Raw genomic sequence first — 16,133 nt, 5'->3', positions numbered from 1 at the left:
CCTATTATTCTAAATCAGCCAGTTTTCTGGATTAACAGTTTAGTCTGACAGCCAATGGTAGATCCCAGTAATCATAGTAATTAACAAAATTTTCCAAAATCCACACATGTAATTAAAAACAAACAAATAAACAGCAAATAACCACTTTGGAGATTCAGGAGCCAGTGTATGTCTATGTTTTTATTTTAACTGTTGGTCTAGATGGAGATCTGTTTTTTACAGCAATATACATAACCCCATTTTACATCAATATGTATTTTATACACATATATAAAATCTGAGGCTGCAGTTAATGCTTCAAACAACATTTTGTGTTTGAATTACAAGAATGCTAAAGTCAAAGAAAGTCATTTGGCGTTTGGAGTTTTTATGAATGAATTGATCTGCTAGCAGATCACTGAATGAAGTGTTTTGTTTTTACCAGACTGAATGTGTTTGACTTGGTGCTACTACACTGTTTGCAGTGTTCCGACAGGGAGACATAGGCACCAGCTGGTATGCTGTTCTCTCTGGTTCCCTGGATGTCAAAGTGTCAGAAACAGCCAACCACCAGGTAACATCGAATTCTACTTCATGTAATCAAGTCAAGTCAGAGTGAAGCTATGTACATAACAACTTGTTCACATTCAGTCATTATGTTGTGTGTCTTTTGTGTGTTATTCCTGAGAAATCGAACAAATAAAACGGAACAAATGACAAAATGAATCATTAATTATGGACTACCACTACTGGATTTCTATCCAAACCACAACTGCCAGGATTCAAACATCAGCATAAGTGCTCTTTGTGTTATAGAGTTTGTTCTGCATGACTCTCTTTAATGCTGACTTTGTTTTACTACATTAACGGATGTCTCTCTACTTCAGTATGACAGAGCAAATCGTCCACAGCACAGAAAAGCAGCCCACTGAGAATTAAGCTTTCTGCTACACTTCTATGTGTGGAAATAGGCTTATACTGTACATGTAGAGAAGAGAGAAAGGCATGGTGGTTTGTTTCGTAGTGAAAGACCGATAATCCCCTCTATTGTGAAATGTCATTTTCATACAGTTTGTAGCCCTTAAGTGCCAACACTGGCCTAGTTTCTGTGGCTATATTTAAAATGTCAGTTTCGACAGTGGAAAAGGTTTGTATGAATCAGTGGACGATGTTATTATACTCACTGTGTTAGTGTGGTCTTGCATGTGTTTAGGACATTTTCTGGCACAAACACTGACCTTGCCAGGACCAGTGGTCCTCATGGAGACCAAAAAGTCATCTGATTTCCGAGGAACTAGTAAAGTTTAGGGCTAAGATTTAAATTGTGATAGGCATTAACCTCTTCTGGTTAGGCTGTCTAAATAAATGGAAGTCAATATGAGTCCTTAAAAGGACAGCTGTGCAAATGTGTGTGTGTGTGTGTATTTGCATATCTCCAGTCTGCCCAAATAAATCCATCACCTTAAGATATTTTCCTTCCTGAAGACTCTGTTTACCAGTTCCTCATATTTGAATTTATTTGCATTAATTATCATACATAAAACTGTCTACTCACCATGTCTGTCCATGGCCATAAATAAAACCTATTGCTCTATATTACTGCTGCAATTTCAGTGTGTAGTGTTTCAATATATCTCTCTTAAAGAGAATCATTATAACTGACCATGACTCCTCGGTGTAGACACAGTATACTGTGTTTGTGTGCAGGATGCAGTCGCTATCTGCACACTGGGGATTGGGACAGCGTTTGGGGAGTCGATCCTGGACAACACACCACGCCACGCTACCATTGTCAGCAGAGAGACCAGTGAGCTGCTCCGCATCGAACAGAGGGAGTTCAAGAGTCTGTGGGAGGTGAGTTTGGGAATCGGTGATTCACTACGAGCTTGACACTGAATTTTCAGGTTTTCCTGACAAGTTTATATTGTAGTTGGTCTTTTAACCACAAGAGGGCTGTCCATCATAACATTGCCTTTTGTTTCCCCTGTAAGATGCACACCTCAGGTGACAATATTGGTACAGATGTTACATGCCTGATTTTCATTGCAGCATTTTCAGTACAACAGATAATGCACCCAATCATACTTTAGCACAGTTATTCCTTACCCAGGCTTTTCTCTGAGCTCAGGTACCTACAGATTGACATTAGCATATTTTGCTTTGTTGAAATGAATGCACTGTTTTATAAAATAAAATGATCTTTTCTCCAAAAATAACCATATGTCATTTGCAAAAATGCATTTGTAATTGAGGGCATGTCTCAACTGGTGCCCACGCAATACTTTCAATATTTTCAACAGTAGGACATAGCTGCTAATAGGAAGATATTAAACAAATGAAAACATGAAACAATGCAAACAGATGCTGCAGCCATTATCTCTCCTGGTGAGGTTAAATATAATAATTTAACTCTTACATTTATTAGAACACATCACTGGGTCAACAGGAAATAATAATGATGCTTTCGTATTGAATGCCAAATCACAGTCAACAGTAATGTGACTTTGGCCCGGACAATGGCGTCATCTTAGGGGGTTGGCACTGGAGCAGCTGCCTCTCTGTGGGCCTCCTTGTTGAGGTTACCATCTCCATTCACAGGGTCTCACTTGGAGAGGAAATTGTGGCAGAACACTGAGTCAGTTCACTGTGGCTGCACAGTCAGCAACCAAAGACTACAAGTGTCTGCCCTATGGCTTATTCAAGAAATCTGTGGTCTGACATGGTTGAATTCAAAAGAATGTTTTCCGGAATCATTTTTTGATTTCACTCTCACCACAATTCAGCAATCGATAAACTACATAAGAAGACCCAAAGAAACACACACCTGCTAAAGCATTATTTTTGACACATTCATGTCTTTTTATGTGTAAGATAATAGAAGATTTGTCATTTTTTAATAGCTGTTTTTATGTCTTAGTAATGACAATGGCATATGATGTGAAAGACATGCATCTAACAGTATTTTATATGTTTATGAAATGTAATATTACTGCAAGAATTGATTTTCCTGTATAAAAACATTAATTAAATGCTGCTTTGACAGCTTTTCTTCCCTCAGTGTCGGCACATAAACACTTCCATCTATTCAATGATGTTAAAAAAATTACCTCACTAAATCATGTGTGCTATTTTGTTATGATGCGTGTAGTGTTTTGTTTATCATCATGTAGTGCACTCAGTGCCCCTCTGTGTTGTCTATTTTCGGACAGCAGGCATAAAACAGAAAACATAGCCTAGGGTGGTTCTTTGAATCCTGTTCGGCTCATACTAAAAGGATCTTTGTTGTGTTTTATGTTTGTGCCTGTGTGTACGTGCTTGGGTTAATCTGCGTGCATCTCCTTGTGTGTGTGGGCAATAAAGCTGCAAGATGAATGTAGTCATGTGTTTGATGAAAGGATGAAAGAAAAAAGCGCTCGATCGTTCTAACACCAAGTGAAAGTGAGATGAACAGACCCGGTGCAGATGTGACACATAATGTGCACATGTGCCATGACAGGCTGCTATTGTAAGTCTTTCCTGTTTTCTTTCTCTCTCTCCCTATTTCACCAGTTCTACTTTTCTCTTGCCCACTTCCTCTCTCCTCTATTGGCCATGTTATATCTTCTGCCAGCCTCCTTCCTCTCCTTGTCCTCTTCATCCTCACCCTTACAACTCTTTCCATTCACTCGTTAAGTTGCTTTCTCTGTTGCTCCCTCTCTCTGTCTCTCTCGCTCTCTCCTTGAGAGCCACACAGTCATACAGCGGCTGCGATCACCGTGGTAACCTGTGAGGGGAAGTGGTGCTCGTTCTTGGCTTGTTCACAGGGAGAGAGGAAGAGCAGTAGACACTGAGGTGGCTGTGTGCGAGTAAGAGGGAGAGAGAAAGGAAGAGAGTTGCTTGTTGAGCGCAGGATGTTATCCCGTGGCATGTGTGTGAGTTGTCAAGGAGCAGAAGGCAGCTGTCTTGGGTTTCAATCGTCCAGCATTAGGCAGCTGAGTGTGTTACCTCAGGTGAGTCTGTGCGTCTGTGTAGTCGATGGCGTGCATGTGGGAAAAAGCCTTCACTGAAATGTTTTTGTTCATTCAAAATGATTTGATAAGGATTGTGTACTTTGAACCAGGCAAATGATTGTAATTCATTTGATTGTAATTGCCATGATTGAACCATGGCATTTGATTGTGTTCTTGCTTACATAGAAAGTTTCTGTTTGGGTCTTTAACTCAAACCGATGCTCCCTTTCTCTCTCTCTCTCTCTCTGGTTGTGGTTGTGGTTGTGTGGTGATGACCATACTGTGTGTGTGTTGTATAGTGTTATAATTGTTCTGCATGTAAATGATCTTGGTTGTACAAAGGGCTTTGTTTTGAGCGGCGGGTGTGTGAGTAAGTTCAGTCCAGTTCAGTTTTATTGCCAGACCAAGGTCAATTTAAGTAAAAACAAGAAAAGAAATCGTCAATTGTCAAAAAAAAAAAAACATACTTACCTTAAAAAGGCTGATCCTAATGTGCTCTGAACACGCGTGAATTTTTCTTGTCAGCATGTAGGCTTGGGCATATAATGTCTCACGCTGCCTGTACATGTCATCATCATCATCATCATCATCAGACACATCATCTGTTAGTGTCTCAAGGTGTGCTTGTGTGCTGAAATGTATTGATTTTGATGATTAATGGATGATGATGTGTTAGAAACGATGTCTTGTAATAGTTGATGGCTGATGGCGACTGACAGAACGTGTCTTTTGTCTTGCAGAAGCATCGTCAGAGCCTTGCTGGACTGTTGGCCCCTCCCTATGGAGCAATGGAGAGTGGATCCAACAATGACAGTGAGTGCATACACGCATGCACACACACACACACACATACAGGTTTGTGCAGGTCCTTTAAAGGTCACTGCATTGAATTCCATTCTTTTGGACAGCCTCACAAAGTGTCCTCCTCAACCGTAATCAGATATGCCTAACCCTAACCTTAACTTAACCACAATTCAAATCTTAGTTTTAAACTTCCACAGTTTCTTAGAAATGAGCATCTATCTTAGGTAGGACTAGGTTTTGGTCTTTATAAAGACTTCTGGTCCTGACAAGGTCAGAAAGACTCCTGCTCCTGATAGAAGGAGCTAATTAGAAGGACTAATAGGTAACAGAAGATAAAATTTGTATAATAAGCTATTTCACTCACTCAAGCAATTATATAATAATCCAAATTAGAAAATTAATATGTACATTATAATCCCTTAAAGTGCTGCTGTGATAATCAATTTTTAATTTCTAATGAAAACGTTTCCCCTTCAGGACTCGCAGACAAAGACAACATTAACTCCGACTCTGCAAACAAAGCTCACAACAAGGTAAACACTCACTCTATCTAAAGCTCTGTCTTAGATTTGTACAAGAATTAAAAGATGTGGCCAGACCACCTCAGTTTGTGTTGTATTCTTCTACATGTCTCTACTTGTGTGGCCAAGGCTTTTGGGGTCAAGCACAAAACATATATTTCAGTCTCAGAGAGACGACTGTGGAGTAAAAGAGTGATTTTCATGTTCATGTATGTAATGAAAGCAAACGGACCACGGTATCATAAAACGAGCACCACTACGTACTTTCATGTTTTTTAAATCAATCAGACCACCAGAATGAGTTTTTGAAGGTGTGTGTGTGTGTGTGTGTGTTTCTGTGAAGAGGCGAGTGATGACTCACAGCTGTGTTCATCTGTAGTTATGCTAATACTAACTAATGCATGCACCTAGAAGAAAGATCCCATCTGCCCAATTAGCATACCTCCCTTTGTTGTTTTCAGGACGTTTGTGTGTGTGTGTGCGCGTGCGTGCACATCTGCCATTTCCCTCTCAATCTGAGATGCAGGTGTGACCCACAGTATGTGTTTACTTATATCTGTTTTAAGGTAGTTTTTCCTGTTATGAAAGGTGATACTGTATACTGTTTTAAGAACAATCTGCAGAGTATCACTTGCAGCATGTTAAGTTGATTCAGGTTGATGATAAAAATATCACTTTTTTTTTGCAGGGTTCTATGATCCATCCCTTTAATCTGCTCAACATAACCTTTCTAGTATTGCACTATACTATAAGGTTGCTCATTTTCAGGGCCAACTGATAGTGCTTTTTTCTTTTAAAATGGTTTTAGATATTACAGCATACAGTAAGAATATATTCAAGGGCATCACTGTGACGATGAACATCAGTTCACCATATGTTTAATAGATCCCCTCAGAGAAACTGCAGAGGGCGGGGAAGGTTCTCCGCAATGCCATCCTGTCCAGAGCTCCACACATGATTCGAGACAGGAAGTACCACCTCAAGACGTACAGGTAGGAGAATCATTGTAAACATTTCGTAACCTTGTGTATTTGTGCAAAATTGTGAAACTGCAGCAGGTTTGGTGACATTTCTAGGTTGATAAAAATACGACAGCTATTATTATAAATGACTTTGCTTTCAGAACTTGAACACTGTGTTGCGTGTATTACAGACAGTGCTGTGTTGGCACAGAGCTGGTTGACTGGCTGGTGCTGCAGAGTGCATGTGTGCTAACACGGTCCCATGCTGTTGGCATGTGGCAGGCACTGCTGGAAGAAGGAGTGCTTAACCATGGTAACTATCATTTAAACTCTCGTTCATCATTTTTCATCATAATGCCTGCTGTTTCAGTTCCTAACATTACATAGTTATGTCATGACATATTGCATATTGCATACTCTCGAAAAACTTCAAACCATCCCACACACATTTTTAAGTGAATTAGAATTATGAGCATATTAAATATAGATCTGATATAATGTATATGCTGTAATTACAGATCTCAAATTCGTACTTCAAAGATGATGATTCTGGTGATAAAGTGATGAGATCAAGAAACCTCTAGTTACTAAAATAAAAAGCACTAGTGTGTTTACATGTGTCTTTAAGCCTGTGTGTGCTTGTCTACACTTAAGTGGACCAGGAGCTGGGTTTCCAGGACAAGTACCTGTTCTATCGCTTTCTGGACGATGAAGAGGAAGACACGCCGTTGCCTAGTGAGGAGGAGAAGAGGGAGAGTGAGGAAGAGTTGCCCGAGACCATCCTCTTCCTTGCCCAGATTGGCCCTGATGCACTGCTGCGAATGATTCTCAGGAAATCGTCAGTCAATAGCTAATAGTGCAGAACGTATTTCACAGTCGCAACACATAACACATCGCAAGTCACTATTTAAAACAACATTTAAAACATTTAAATCAAGAGATTCTGCATTATTTCTTGTATTTCAGTGATGCTGCACAATTTACTTGACCTGAATGTAATCAAAAACCTTTCTCTAATGCATTTATAACAGTCAACATGTGAAATGAAAGAACCACATCATAAGTGCATAGTTTGTGGTGGAGTGCACGCATGAAATGTTGGTGATGTCATTCTGACTAAACCTCTGTGTGTCTGTAGGCCTGGTCAGAGGACAGGGGACGACTTAGAGATCATCTATGATGAGCTGCTTCACATCAAGGCCTTAGCTCACCTCTCCAACACTGTGAGTCAGTCCACTTGTCTTTTAAAGGCACAGTACAGGTTTCCAAGGCGGGTGTTAATTCACCAGAGCCACTTGCTGCAGTTTCTTTTGAATAGTTGAGGGATGTGTTGATGTCAGTATTTGTGTAATGAGAAAAAACCTACACAAGAAATATGTCATTATAATTACATACAACAAAATAAAGACTGTTCATACCATTCATCTATGCTCATACACGTTTCTACAGTGCAGTAAAGTAAATGTTGTGCTTTAAAACTGTTATTTTCTGGTTTGCAGGTGAAGAGGGAACTGGCAAGTGTTGTGATCTTTGAGTCACATGCAAAAGCTGGAACAGTGTGTGAGTCCTCACTTTGTCTTAGTATGTCATTGCTGACCTGACTTGATTTAAGGAAAGACGTGTATTGGCTAAAAAGAAACAAAAGTGAAGGATAAACAAGCACCGACACTGATTTAACACAGAGATGTGTACGGTTGTTTTTAAGTGAAACTATGACTATTTTCTGTTTGAATACATTTTCCTCAGGAGTTAATGGTCTCAATCACCAATTTCAGGTCTTCTAAAGAACATGTTTTCAGTTTTGTAAATTATGCTCCCATTAAAGTAAGATAGATGATAAACCACAGCACATAACGGGTGGGCATCAGGGTGACTGATACATACAGTATATATATATATATATGTATATATATATATATATACATATATATATATACACAGTATATATATATATATATATATATATATGTATATATATATATATATACTGTATGTATATAAAAACCATGATTTCTGAAGTGTATTTATAAAATAGAATATTATGAAGATAAAGACATCTTCAGTAACTTGAAGTCACACTGAATCCAAACGTGCGCGTGTCATGCCTGTGTGCTTGTATCCCTCTCCTCAATCATGTTTACTTTGTGGTTGTTCTCCTCCAGTGTTCAATCAAGGAGAGGAGGGCACATCGTGGTACATCATCCAGAAAGGCTCCGTCAATGTAGTCATCTATGGCAAGGTGTGTGTGTCTGTGTGTGTCTGTGTCTGTGTACATGTGTGCATTGTGTTTGCATCCATACCTCTACCCACATGCATGTGTTCTCTTCAAATGTTTCTGCTCCGTTTGACATTTCATCTGAATGTACAGCACTGGATTAAACTGTGTAGCTCATCGTGTCTGTGCAGAGCAGAGCGGCTGATGTCAGTGCTTTGCCCTCCGAGGACGGGAACCACCAGTAATACGTGTGTGGTGAACTGCTCCACTTACTGTGACTCATCACTGTGATCATATGGCCTCAGGGATTATGAACATACACAAATTCACACCACACAACCAATATACAGGCCGATGTAGTACATGTGCTCATATGCGTGCACACCCATTCATCACACCTTGCATGAATATGTAAACAAATACACGGCACACATGTGATCCACCTCAGTCCTGAGTGCACCTACTTGTTTCTGATGTTGTGTATGCTGTGTCCATGTATGTACTTCTTTTTACCTTGGCATGAGTTTGTCCTTGTGCGCAGTCATGCATGAGTGTCTTGTCCCCAGGGTGTGGTGTGTACGCTCCACGAGGGTGATGACTTTGGGAAGTTGGCACTGGTTACGGATTCACCTCGTGCTGCCTCCATTGTTCTGAGAGAGGACAACTGCCACTTCCTTCGTGTGGACAAGGAAGACTTCAACAGGATACTCAGGGTAGGCAGACAAAGGACGGGCATTTATCCTGAGTTTGATGGGATACTAGTGTAGTCACACTACTATCAAATGGCTCCATTTGTCCCTGTATCTAAGCCTATGCCAAATAATTATTTGTTATTGTATACGTCTAAGGTCAGATGGAATCAAATTCACACCTTTTAAAGAAAAAGAAAAAATGTAAAAATGCTGTCAAATCTCTAGTGTGTGTGTGTGTGTGTGTGGGGGGTAATGCTGCCTAATGGTGATGTTTGTCTCCCCTCTCTGGTGCATGAGGAGTATTACATCTTAAAAATGATACCCTCTGATTTGACTAATCACTAATGCTGTGCTGTGGATTTTGAACGTGCAGGATGTGGAAGCCAACACTGTGCGTTTAAAAGAACACGAACAAGCTGTGCTGGTGTTAGAAAAGAGTCCTCGAACCTCCACCCTGGGGAGCATCAAGTATGTGCGCACATATCTGCATATGTTGCCAAAAGTAATCTAAAAAAGATGGATGACATGTTTGTTTTAATTGATTAATGAATTAATACAACACATTGCAACCTGTTGTTTTTTGAAGGTACACTGTGATATCAGGAACCCCAGAGAAGATTCTTGAACACTTCCTCGAGACCATGAGGGTGGACATACATCACAATGAACCAGGTATAAGATACAAGACCATAACCATGAATGAGCTAGTGAGTTTTTATGTCTTGTCATTAAAACCAAAACACAGATGGTCATTTAAGATAACCAGAGATACTCTAGCATCATATTGGGTGTGTTATAACAAATGATGGATGATTAATGATGAATTGCTTTTTCACAATGTTAGCCTCTTATTTCTGTTGCACTCTTTGACTCTGCTCTCTCTCTGTTTTTCCTCTCACCTGTTAGACCCAGCAGTGGATGATTTTGTCCTCATGCACTGTGTCTTCATGTCCAACAGCCAGCTCTGCCCTCTACTCATGGCACAATATCCTTTCTGCCTTTACTCGCTCTTGCTTTCCAAGCCTTGTATGAAGAATTTCCTTTAAATTCGTACAGCTTGTGACACCTTCTCGTCGCGTAACAGCAGTCACCAGCATGTTATGTTGACAGCATGTCTGCATTTTGTAACAGTGCGCCTAACAGCAGTTTGGATTGTGTAACATACTGATGCAGCAGTTGACCATCGAGAACTAATGAACTGCTGACTGAGTGCTCACCTCTTGTCTTCACACCATAATGACAAGTTGTAATCCCAGACGAGAAAGTATTTGCTTGTTGTCTTAATCATTGTAGTGCTAGTCTTCAGCTACTTGTCTTTGAGCTGCTGCTGCTGCTGCTGCTGCTGCTGCACTGATTTTGGATAATAAACTGTGTTCTCATTTGGCATCTATTGAAGGATGCAGTGAAGAGCATTGATTATGGAACTTAGCAGACCAACATTTCTGTTTTTGATAAACCATCATAGCTGCAGGAGTCAGGAGTTTCATTCCCAGGTTGTTAAATAAATACTCTTTCCTGAGCCTCTCTCATCAGATGAGCATGCACAGATGCACTTGATTCAAACTTGACAGAAGACCCGAGGCAATCTCTCCATCTCAGAAACTCTTCTGTTACTTGTTTGTGTTTAGTTGCTTTTACTTTCCAGCTCTCTTTTAGACCCTTTTTATGGTTGCTTTGCAGCACAGGCCATCATAGTGGAAGAGAAGACTAGTTCTCTCTTAGAACAGTGCATTTAAAAATTAAATCTTAACTTGTGGTATGACAGGTTTATACATATGTATTTTTACACAGTGATATTTTGATCAATGCAGTGGTTGTAACATTTAAGCACAGGGTCAGTGAAGAGGATATCACTGCCTGTGTGTGTTTTCTGTGTCAGAAACACAAGATCTGCTGTATTTATATTTATCTTTAACCTTCATGTGCACCTACCACGTGGCATCTCCGCCAGGCTCTGAGCAGGAGAGGCTTGAGTATGCACTCAACAACAAGAGGAGGGCCCTCATTCTAGCTCTGCGCTGGGCTAGCACACACTCCTACCTGCTGCAGGAGGAGCCCGCTGCTATCTCTTTCTTGGAGGTAAATACAAATATAAACAAGCTTTCAAATGCAGTAAATTGGATCCTCTGCATGGTTTGAATGTCCAACTTTCTGTCTGTCTTACTGCAGGAGTTATACGGAAGTTTATTGAATGATTCTCGGATGCTGAGAGCTCTGAAAGACTTTGTTCCTGACCTGGAAAAAATTGTCAAATTACAGTATGTTTTCTCACATGTTACATTTGGCTAAAGTTTTTCACAAGTTTTACTCCCTAACTTCAGTCATATTTATTAATGATGTAATTTTCTACTTTTTTTGCAGTTCAGAAGAAGCCAAATCAACAAAAAGGGTATGTCTGGATTAAGAAAAAAATGTACAAAATTTACAGCAATGATCATTAGTGTCTACAATTACTAATAACTGCAATCCCAACTCAGATGGCACAAACCCATCCACATTCATCTTTGGTACATTTTCAGGTGTCAGCAACAGGCAGATATTACATTTTTAATGTGGTCTGCTCGAGAGTAGCAGCAATATCAGAAGTGACAGACTGTTAACATTGTCAGCTGGGATTGGCTTCAGCGGCCCTGTGACCCTCATGTGGAGGATGAAGCAGTAGACGATGAATGAATGAACTTTGATGAGAGAGAGTTAGCTATAAGTGGATGAAGCTTCTTCTCTTTCCAGGAGAAAAGTGTCCACACAGTTCCTCTCTACTTTCAGTCTGTATTTTATGCATCCCCACCACAGATCCTTGTTTTTCTTCTCCTCTGGGCTACAAATGTAAACTGGCTGTTATCAGTGAACCAGTATTTCAGTTTTTTTTTTCAGTTTTTCAGATTTTTCTACTATACAATCCAATACATTTGTTTCCTATAGTCCCTTCAACTGCATCATAATGTTGTGGATACTGACGTGTTGTCCCGTATAATTCAACAGAAAACATTAATACGACAGTTCAGCAATGGAGAGGAAAGACTGCAAAAGAAACAGCCCATTAGGAATCAGGATGACAGTAAGTTTGTGTTTGATGTGCTTTTTTTTTTCTTACTAGCATCAGTCAAGCAAAGTTGTTTGATATTGCCATGAGATTTAAATGTGAATGTCCTGAAAAGATTAATTCTAAACTGCTGGGTTTAAGACTTCATTAGATATGGTCAGATACTATATCATAATATTTTTGTGTAGTCCTACTGAAGGTCTACTGCAGTGACCACACATACACTACGATCCGGGTTGCTGTGGCAGCAACAGGACGAGAAGTTATTGGTGCTGTGGCCGACAAACTTGGCACGAGTGACGAGCTGGTGTTGATCCACCTCAGCTCTGCTTGTGGTAAGAACACTGATCGATTCAACTGTTCAACGGTCGCATCACCTATAGAGACATTATTAATCCTGTTAGTGGATTCTGGTAAACCACTTTACCTTAAAAACCGATGCGTAGTTTTACCATTGTTATACAGGCCAGTCTTCTCTCTTTGTGTTGCAGAAAAACAAATCTTGAAGCCAAATGACGTGTCGGTGTTTTCTTCTTTGAACATCAATGGCCGATTATTTGCCTGTCCACGAGACCAGCTTAGCAGTGTGGTAAGAGAAGAGTCTTTGCCCTGCTCACTTGAAATATGTTGCTATTAAACTGCTTTAATTTATAGTTTAATGGTCTTGTAGCAATGCTTTTATACAGCGTGTGTATATATATATATATTGTCAAATATATATTGTCAAATATACAGTGACTGGCCAGTCAATTCACAAAATGACTCACTGGATCACAGCTGTATATCATACATCTTAGTGGTGTTATTATTATATGGATTTTTAATACGTCTTCTGGCGTGTGTTTGCTATGTGCTTGTGAATTTTTGTGTCTCAGGCTCCTCTTCCAGACCAGGAGGGCCCCTCTGCAGGCTCCATGTCAACTTTTGAGCTGATGAGCTCTAAGGACCTGGCTTACCAAATGACCATGTTTGACTGGGAGCTCTTTAGCTGTGTACATGAGGTATCTCTCTTACACAGACACACTAAAAATGACCTAAGACCAGTACAGACAAGAGTGTTCTGATTGTTCATACAGTAGCAAAACTCATGTTTGATACAGGAATAATAGACTCAGGATGCAACAACTCCCCACTGAATAAACTGTAAACTGTATTCTCTTGATTGCTCCTCAGCACGAGCTACTCTACCACACGTTTGGCCGACAAAGCTTCAGAAGAACAACAGCTAACTTGGACTTGTTCCTGCGGAGATTCAACCAGGTTCAACTGTGGGTTGTCACTGAAGTCTGTCTCTGTGGACAGCTCAGCAAAAGAGTCCAGCTCCTCAAGAAGTTCATCAAGATAGCTGCACAGTGAGTGAGAACTGTCACGTGCCTTCGCATGCAAGCAACTAGGTGGATTTTTAGTTGCATTTGCTCAAGTTCTTATTTGTGTTTTTTTTTTTTTTTGTCTGTAGCTGTCGAGAGTTTAAGAACCTGAATTCGTTCTTTGCCATTATTATGGGGATGAGCAATCCTGCTGTCAGCAGACTGAGCCAGACGTGGGAGGTAAAGTATTCTGTATGTTTGTTTTCTGCTGCAAACCTTGCTTGTATTCTGTCTTTGCTAAAGTTCTACATGAATTTTTGGCAGAAACTCCCCACAAAGTTTAAGAAGTTCTACGCTGAGTTTGAGAGCATGATGGTAAGCTGCATTTATAAGACTTTCAAAACATATTTAAATGGATATTTGTGGATGTTCAGCTTGGTCCTTGTGCTTATAAATATAATAAATAAATGGTAAAGGAGTAGTACTTTGAATTGGTCCAGTACATTGATACAGTAGTGAACTGTGACACAGCAGCAATGGTTACGATGTAATCCTACAGGGCAATATTTCACATTATGTCCATCAAAAAGGCTTTTTTAGCCAAACGTGGCTCAAATTGGTCATTTATTGCTAAAACACTAGTGTGACTCACCTTTGGCTCAAATCTCACTCTGAATTTCCACAAGACTTAAGAGTTATTGTAGGAAGACAAAGCCACTAACATTAACTGGCTTCTATTTTTAAGAGGTTAAATAAAATCAAAGTACCTTAAATTAAAATAAGCAGAAATAATGAACTAATAATTTGATTTATTTTGTAATGACTGATGATACGTTTTGTGACAGGACCCATCCAGAAACCACAGGTCCTACCGACTCACTGTTACCAAACTGGAGCCGCCAATCATCCCCTTTATGCCCCTCCTTCTTAAAGGTATGACTCACTTATCAACTAGTGACTGATACAACTACTTTTAACTAGTAGTGAGAGGAATACAGCTGCCATTCATTTTTTCACTTCTTTTCAGACATGACATTCACACATGAGGGCAACAAGACATTCATTGACAATATGGTCAATTTTGAGAAAATGGTGAGTTTTTGTGCACAATAAAAGTGATAATTACCAAGTCTTACAAGTGTCCACACTCATGCTTGACTTAATGTCTTTGGTTTTTTGTAGCGTCTTATAGCTAACACTATTCGACAAGTGAGACATTGTAGAAGCCAACCTTTCAGTAAGAATAACATTCTTTATCAGTTTATTACATTTGTTTGCTGACTTTATCGGATTTCTCCACTAATGACTCTTTCTCTTATTCTGTAATTGCTCCTATTCTGCTGTGTTAGATCCAGACATATGCCAACCAAACAAAAACCAAGCAGAGGTGCGGGGTTACGTCAGGAAGCTCTGCGTCATTGACAACCAGAGGGCGCTGACGCAGCTCTCCTATAGGCTGGAGCCTCGGCGGACATGAGCTCCACATCTTAAAACCACAATCGCCTTCTCTGTGACACTAGCAGCAAAAGACAAAAACACACAAATGACCCGGATGAAATAACACAACTGGATGTTCAGTAGCAAATCACAACACTCAGTGACATTATCACTCTTATGGACTATTATGAATCAAGGACATATACTGTGCCATTAAAAGCCTCTTCCTCCTGGACAGACACACTGTTCAGTTGCTCTCCTGTCGCTGTGACTGATGGTTTAAACCACATTAGCTGTCACTCGTTGGGACCTGTTAGATAGAATTGTAATGTATAGAACTGGAATCAGTATCCTGCATGACTGAACTTCATTGGCTTTTTGTTCTATACAGTGGATTTCTATCGGCGTGTCCTGTAATGTTGTGCTACCCAAGATTTGTCCTTGTTTACATTATATTACTGTACTTGCCTGTAAAGCAAACTTTACTCTCTTGACAGATGTACTCGTGGACAGTCACTGAGAACCGCATAGTCTGTAGTGAAAATTAGACTCCTCATTGTCCCTGGTGAATACATGGATGGGTATAACATCTGAAAGCACTTATTTACTTCATAATCTACTGGAGTATGTCAAGTCTTTGAGAGTCTTTAGGATTTGGTGTCCTTTAGGTGAATATTGGTGTCCCTTTACTAGTCAGGCAAATTTCAAAACTATTCACAAGAGTATTAGTTGAATTAAAGCCTTTCTTCCGAGCAGTGTTCAAATTTGTCAATATACTGTGTTTCATTTTTGCAGTGGAGGACACCTTATGATTACAAATGATCCTAGATGAGGAGGTTACTTGGTCGAATCTGTTTAGCTGGATGACCTTGTTGTGTCACTTTGATTTGGAAGCAGTGACCGTGGATAGATGGAGTCTAAAAAGCATCTCAAGAACCTTGTCATCTCCCAGCTGTGTTCAGTCCGTGTAATTTTATTTTTGTATAAAAGGGTGTAGAGTTTGAGCGTGTTCTTGACAAGTGTCATTCATTTTCTTTTTGATCTCAGGAGCTTTTGATGTGATGGTGTTTGTCGAGAACTGCAGCGATGCTGCCTCCCCCCGTCCCCCCAGAGCTGCCTGTAAGTGTACTGTTTGTGTAGTCTGCCTTGTAAATAATAATAAAAAAAAAGCTAATTTAACAGTG

The 16,133-nt window shown here is 39.9% G+C and overlaps 1 protein-coding gene across 4 annotated transcripts in view; it reads left to right on the top strand.

The window, feature by feature from the left end:
• LOC122771580 (rap guanine nucleotide exchange factor 4-like) overlaps positions 1-16,133 on the top strand; it is a 24,919-nt gene extending 8,786 nt beyond the window's left edge. For 2 of the 4 annotated variants that reach the window (XM_044029257.1, XM_044029235.1), the window contains exons 3-30: positions 465-553; positions 1,687-1,833; positions 4,709-4,781; positions 5,250-5,305; positions 6,179-6,285; positions 6,447-6,568; positions 6,910-7,093; positions 7,394-7,478; positions 7,755-7,815; positions 8,418-8,494; positions 9,037-9,183; positions 9,536-9,630; positions 9,749-9,834; positions 10,069-10,147; positions 11,091-11,241; positions 11,332-11,420; positions 11,524-11,551; positions 12,145-12,220; positions 12,394-12,540; positions 12,697-12,794; positions 13,081-13,206; positions 13,379-13,557; positions 13,662-13,752; positions 13,837-13,887; positions 14,358-14,445; positions 14,540-14,604; positions 14,695-14,749; positions 14,862-16,133. In XM_044029257.1, coding sequence (XP_043885192.1) covers positions 4,757-4,781; positions 5,250-5,305; positions 6,179-6,285; positions 6,447-6,568; positions 6,910-7,093; positions 7,394-7,478; positions 7,755-7,815; positions 8,418-8,494; positions 9,037-9,183; positions 9,536-9,630; positions 9,749-9,834; positions 10,069-10,147; positions 11,091-11,241; positions 11,332-11,420; positions 11,524-11,551; positions 12,145-12,220; positions 12,394-12,540; positions 12,697-12,794; positions 13,081-13,206; positions 13,379-13,557; positions 13,662-13,752; positions 13,837-13,887; positions 14,358-14,445; positions 14,540-14,604; positions 14,695-14,749; positions 14,862-14,989 — 2,496 coding nt within the window. In that variant the 5' untranslated portion in view covers positions 465-553; positions 1,687-1,833; positions 4,709-4,756 and the 3' untranslated portion in view covers positions 14,990-16,133. Of the gene's footprint in view, positions 1-464; positions 554-1,686; positions 1,834-3,782; positions 3,969-4,708; positions 4,782-5,249; positions 5,306-6,178; positions 6,286-6,446; positions 6,569-6,909; positions 7,094-7,393; positions 7,479-7,754; positions 7,816-8,417; positions 8,495-9,036; positions 9,184-9,535; positions 9,631-9,748; positions 9,835-10,068; positions 10,148-11,090; positions 11,242-11,331; positions 11,421-11,523; positions 11,552-12,144; positions 12,221-12,393; positions 12,541-12,696; positions 12,795-13,080; positions 13,207-13,378; positions 13,558-13,661; positions 13,753-13,836; positions 13,888-14,357; positions 14,446-14,539; positions 14,605-14,694; positions 14,750-14,861 lie in introns of those variants that run through there. The other 2 variants (XM_044029241.1, XM_044029248.1) reach the window with 2 other exon arrangements.

The sequence above is a fragment of the Solea senegalensis genome, linkage group LG1, assembly GCF_019176455.1.
Source record: "Solea senegalensis isolate Sse05_10M linkage group LG1, IFAPA_SoseM_1, whole genome shotgun sequence".
NCBI lineage: Eukaryota > Metazoa > Chordata > Actinopteri > Pleuronectiformes > Soleidae > Solea > Solea senegalensis.
This window is presented reverse-complemented; position numbering and strand designations above follow the sequence as displayed.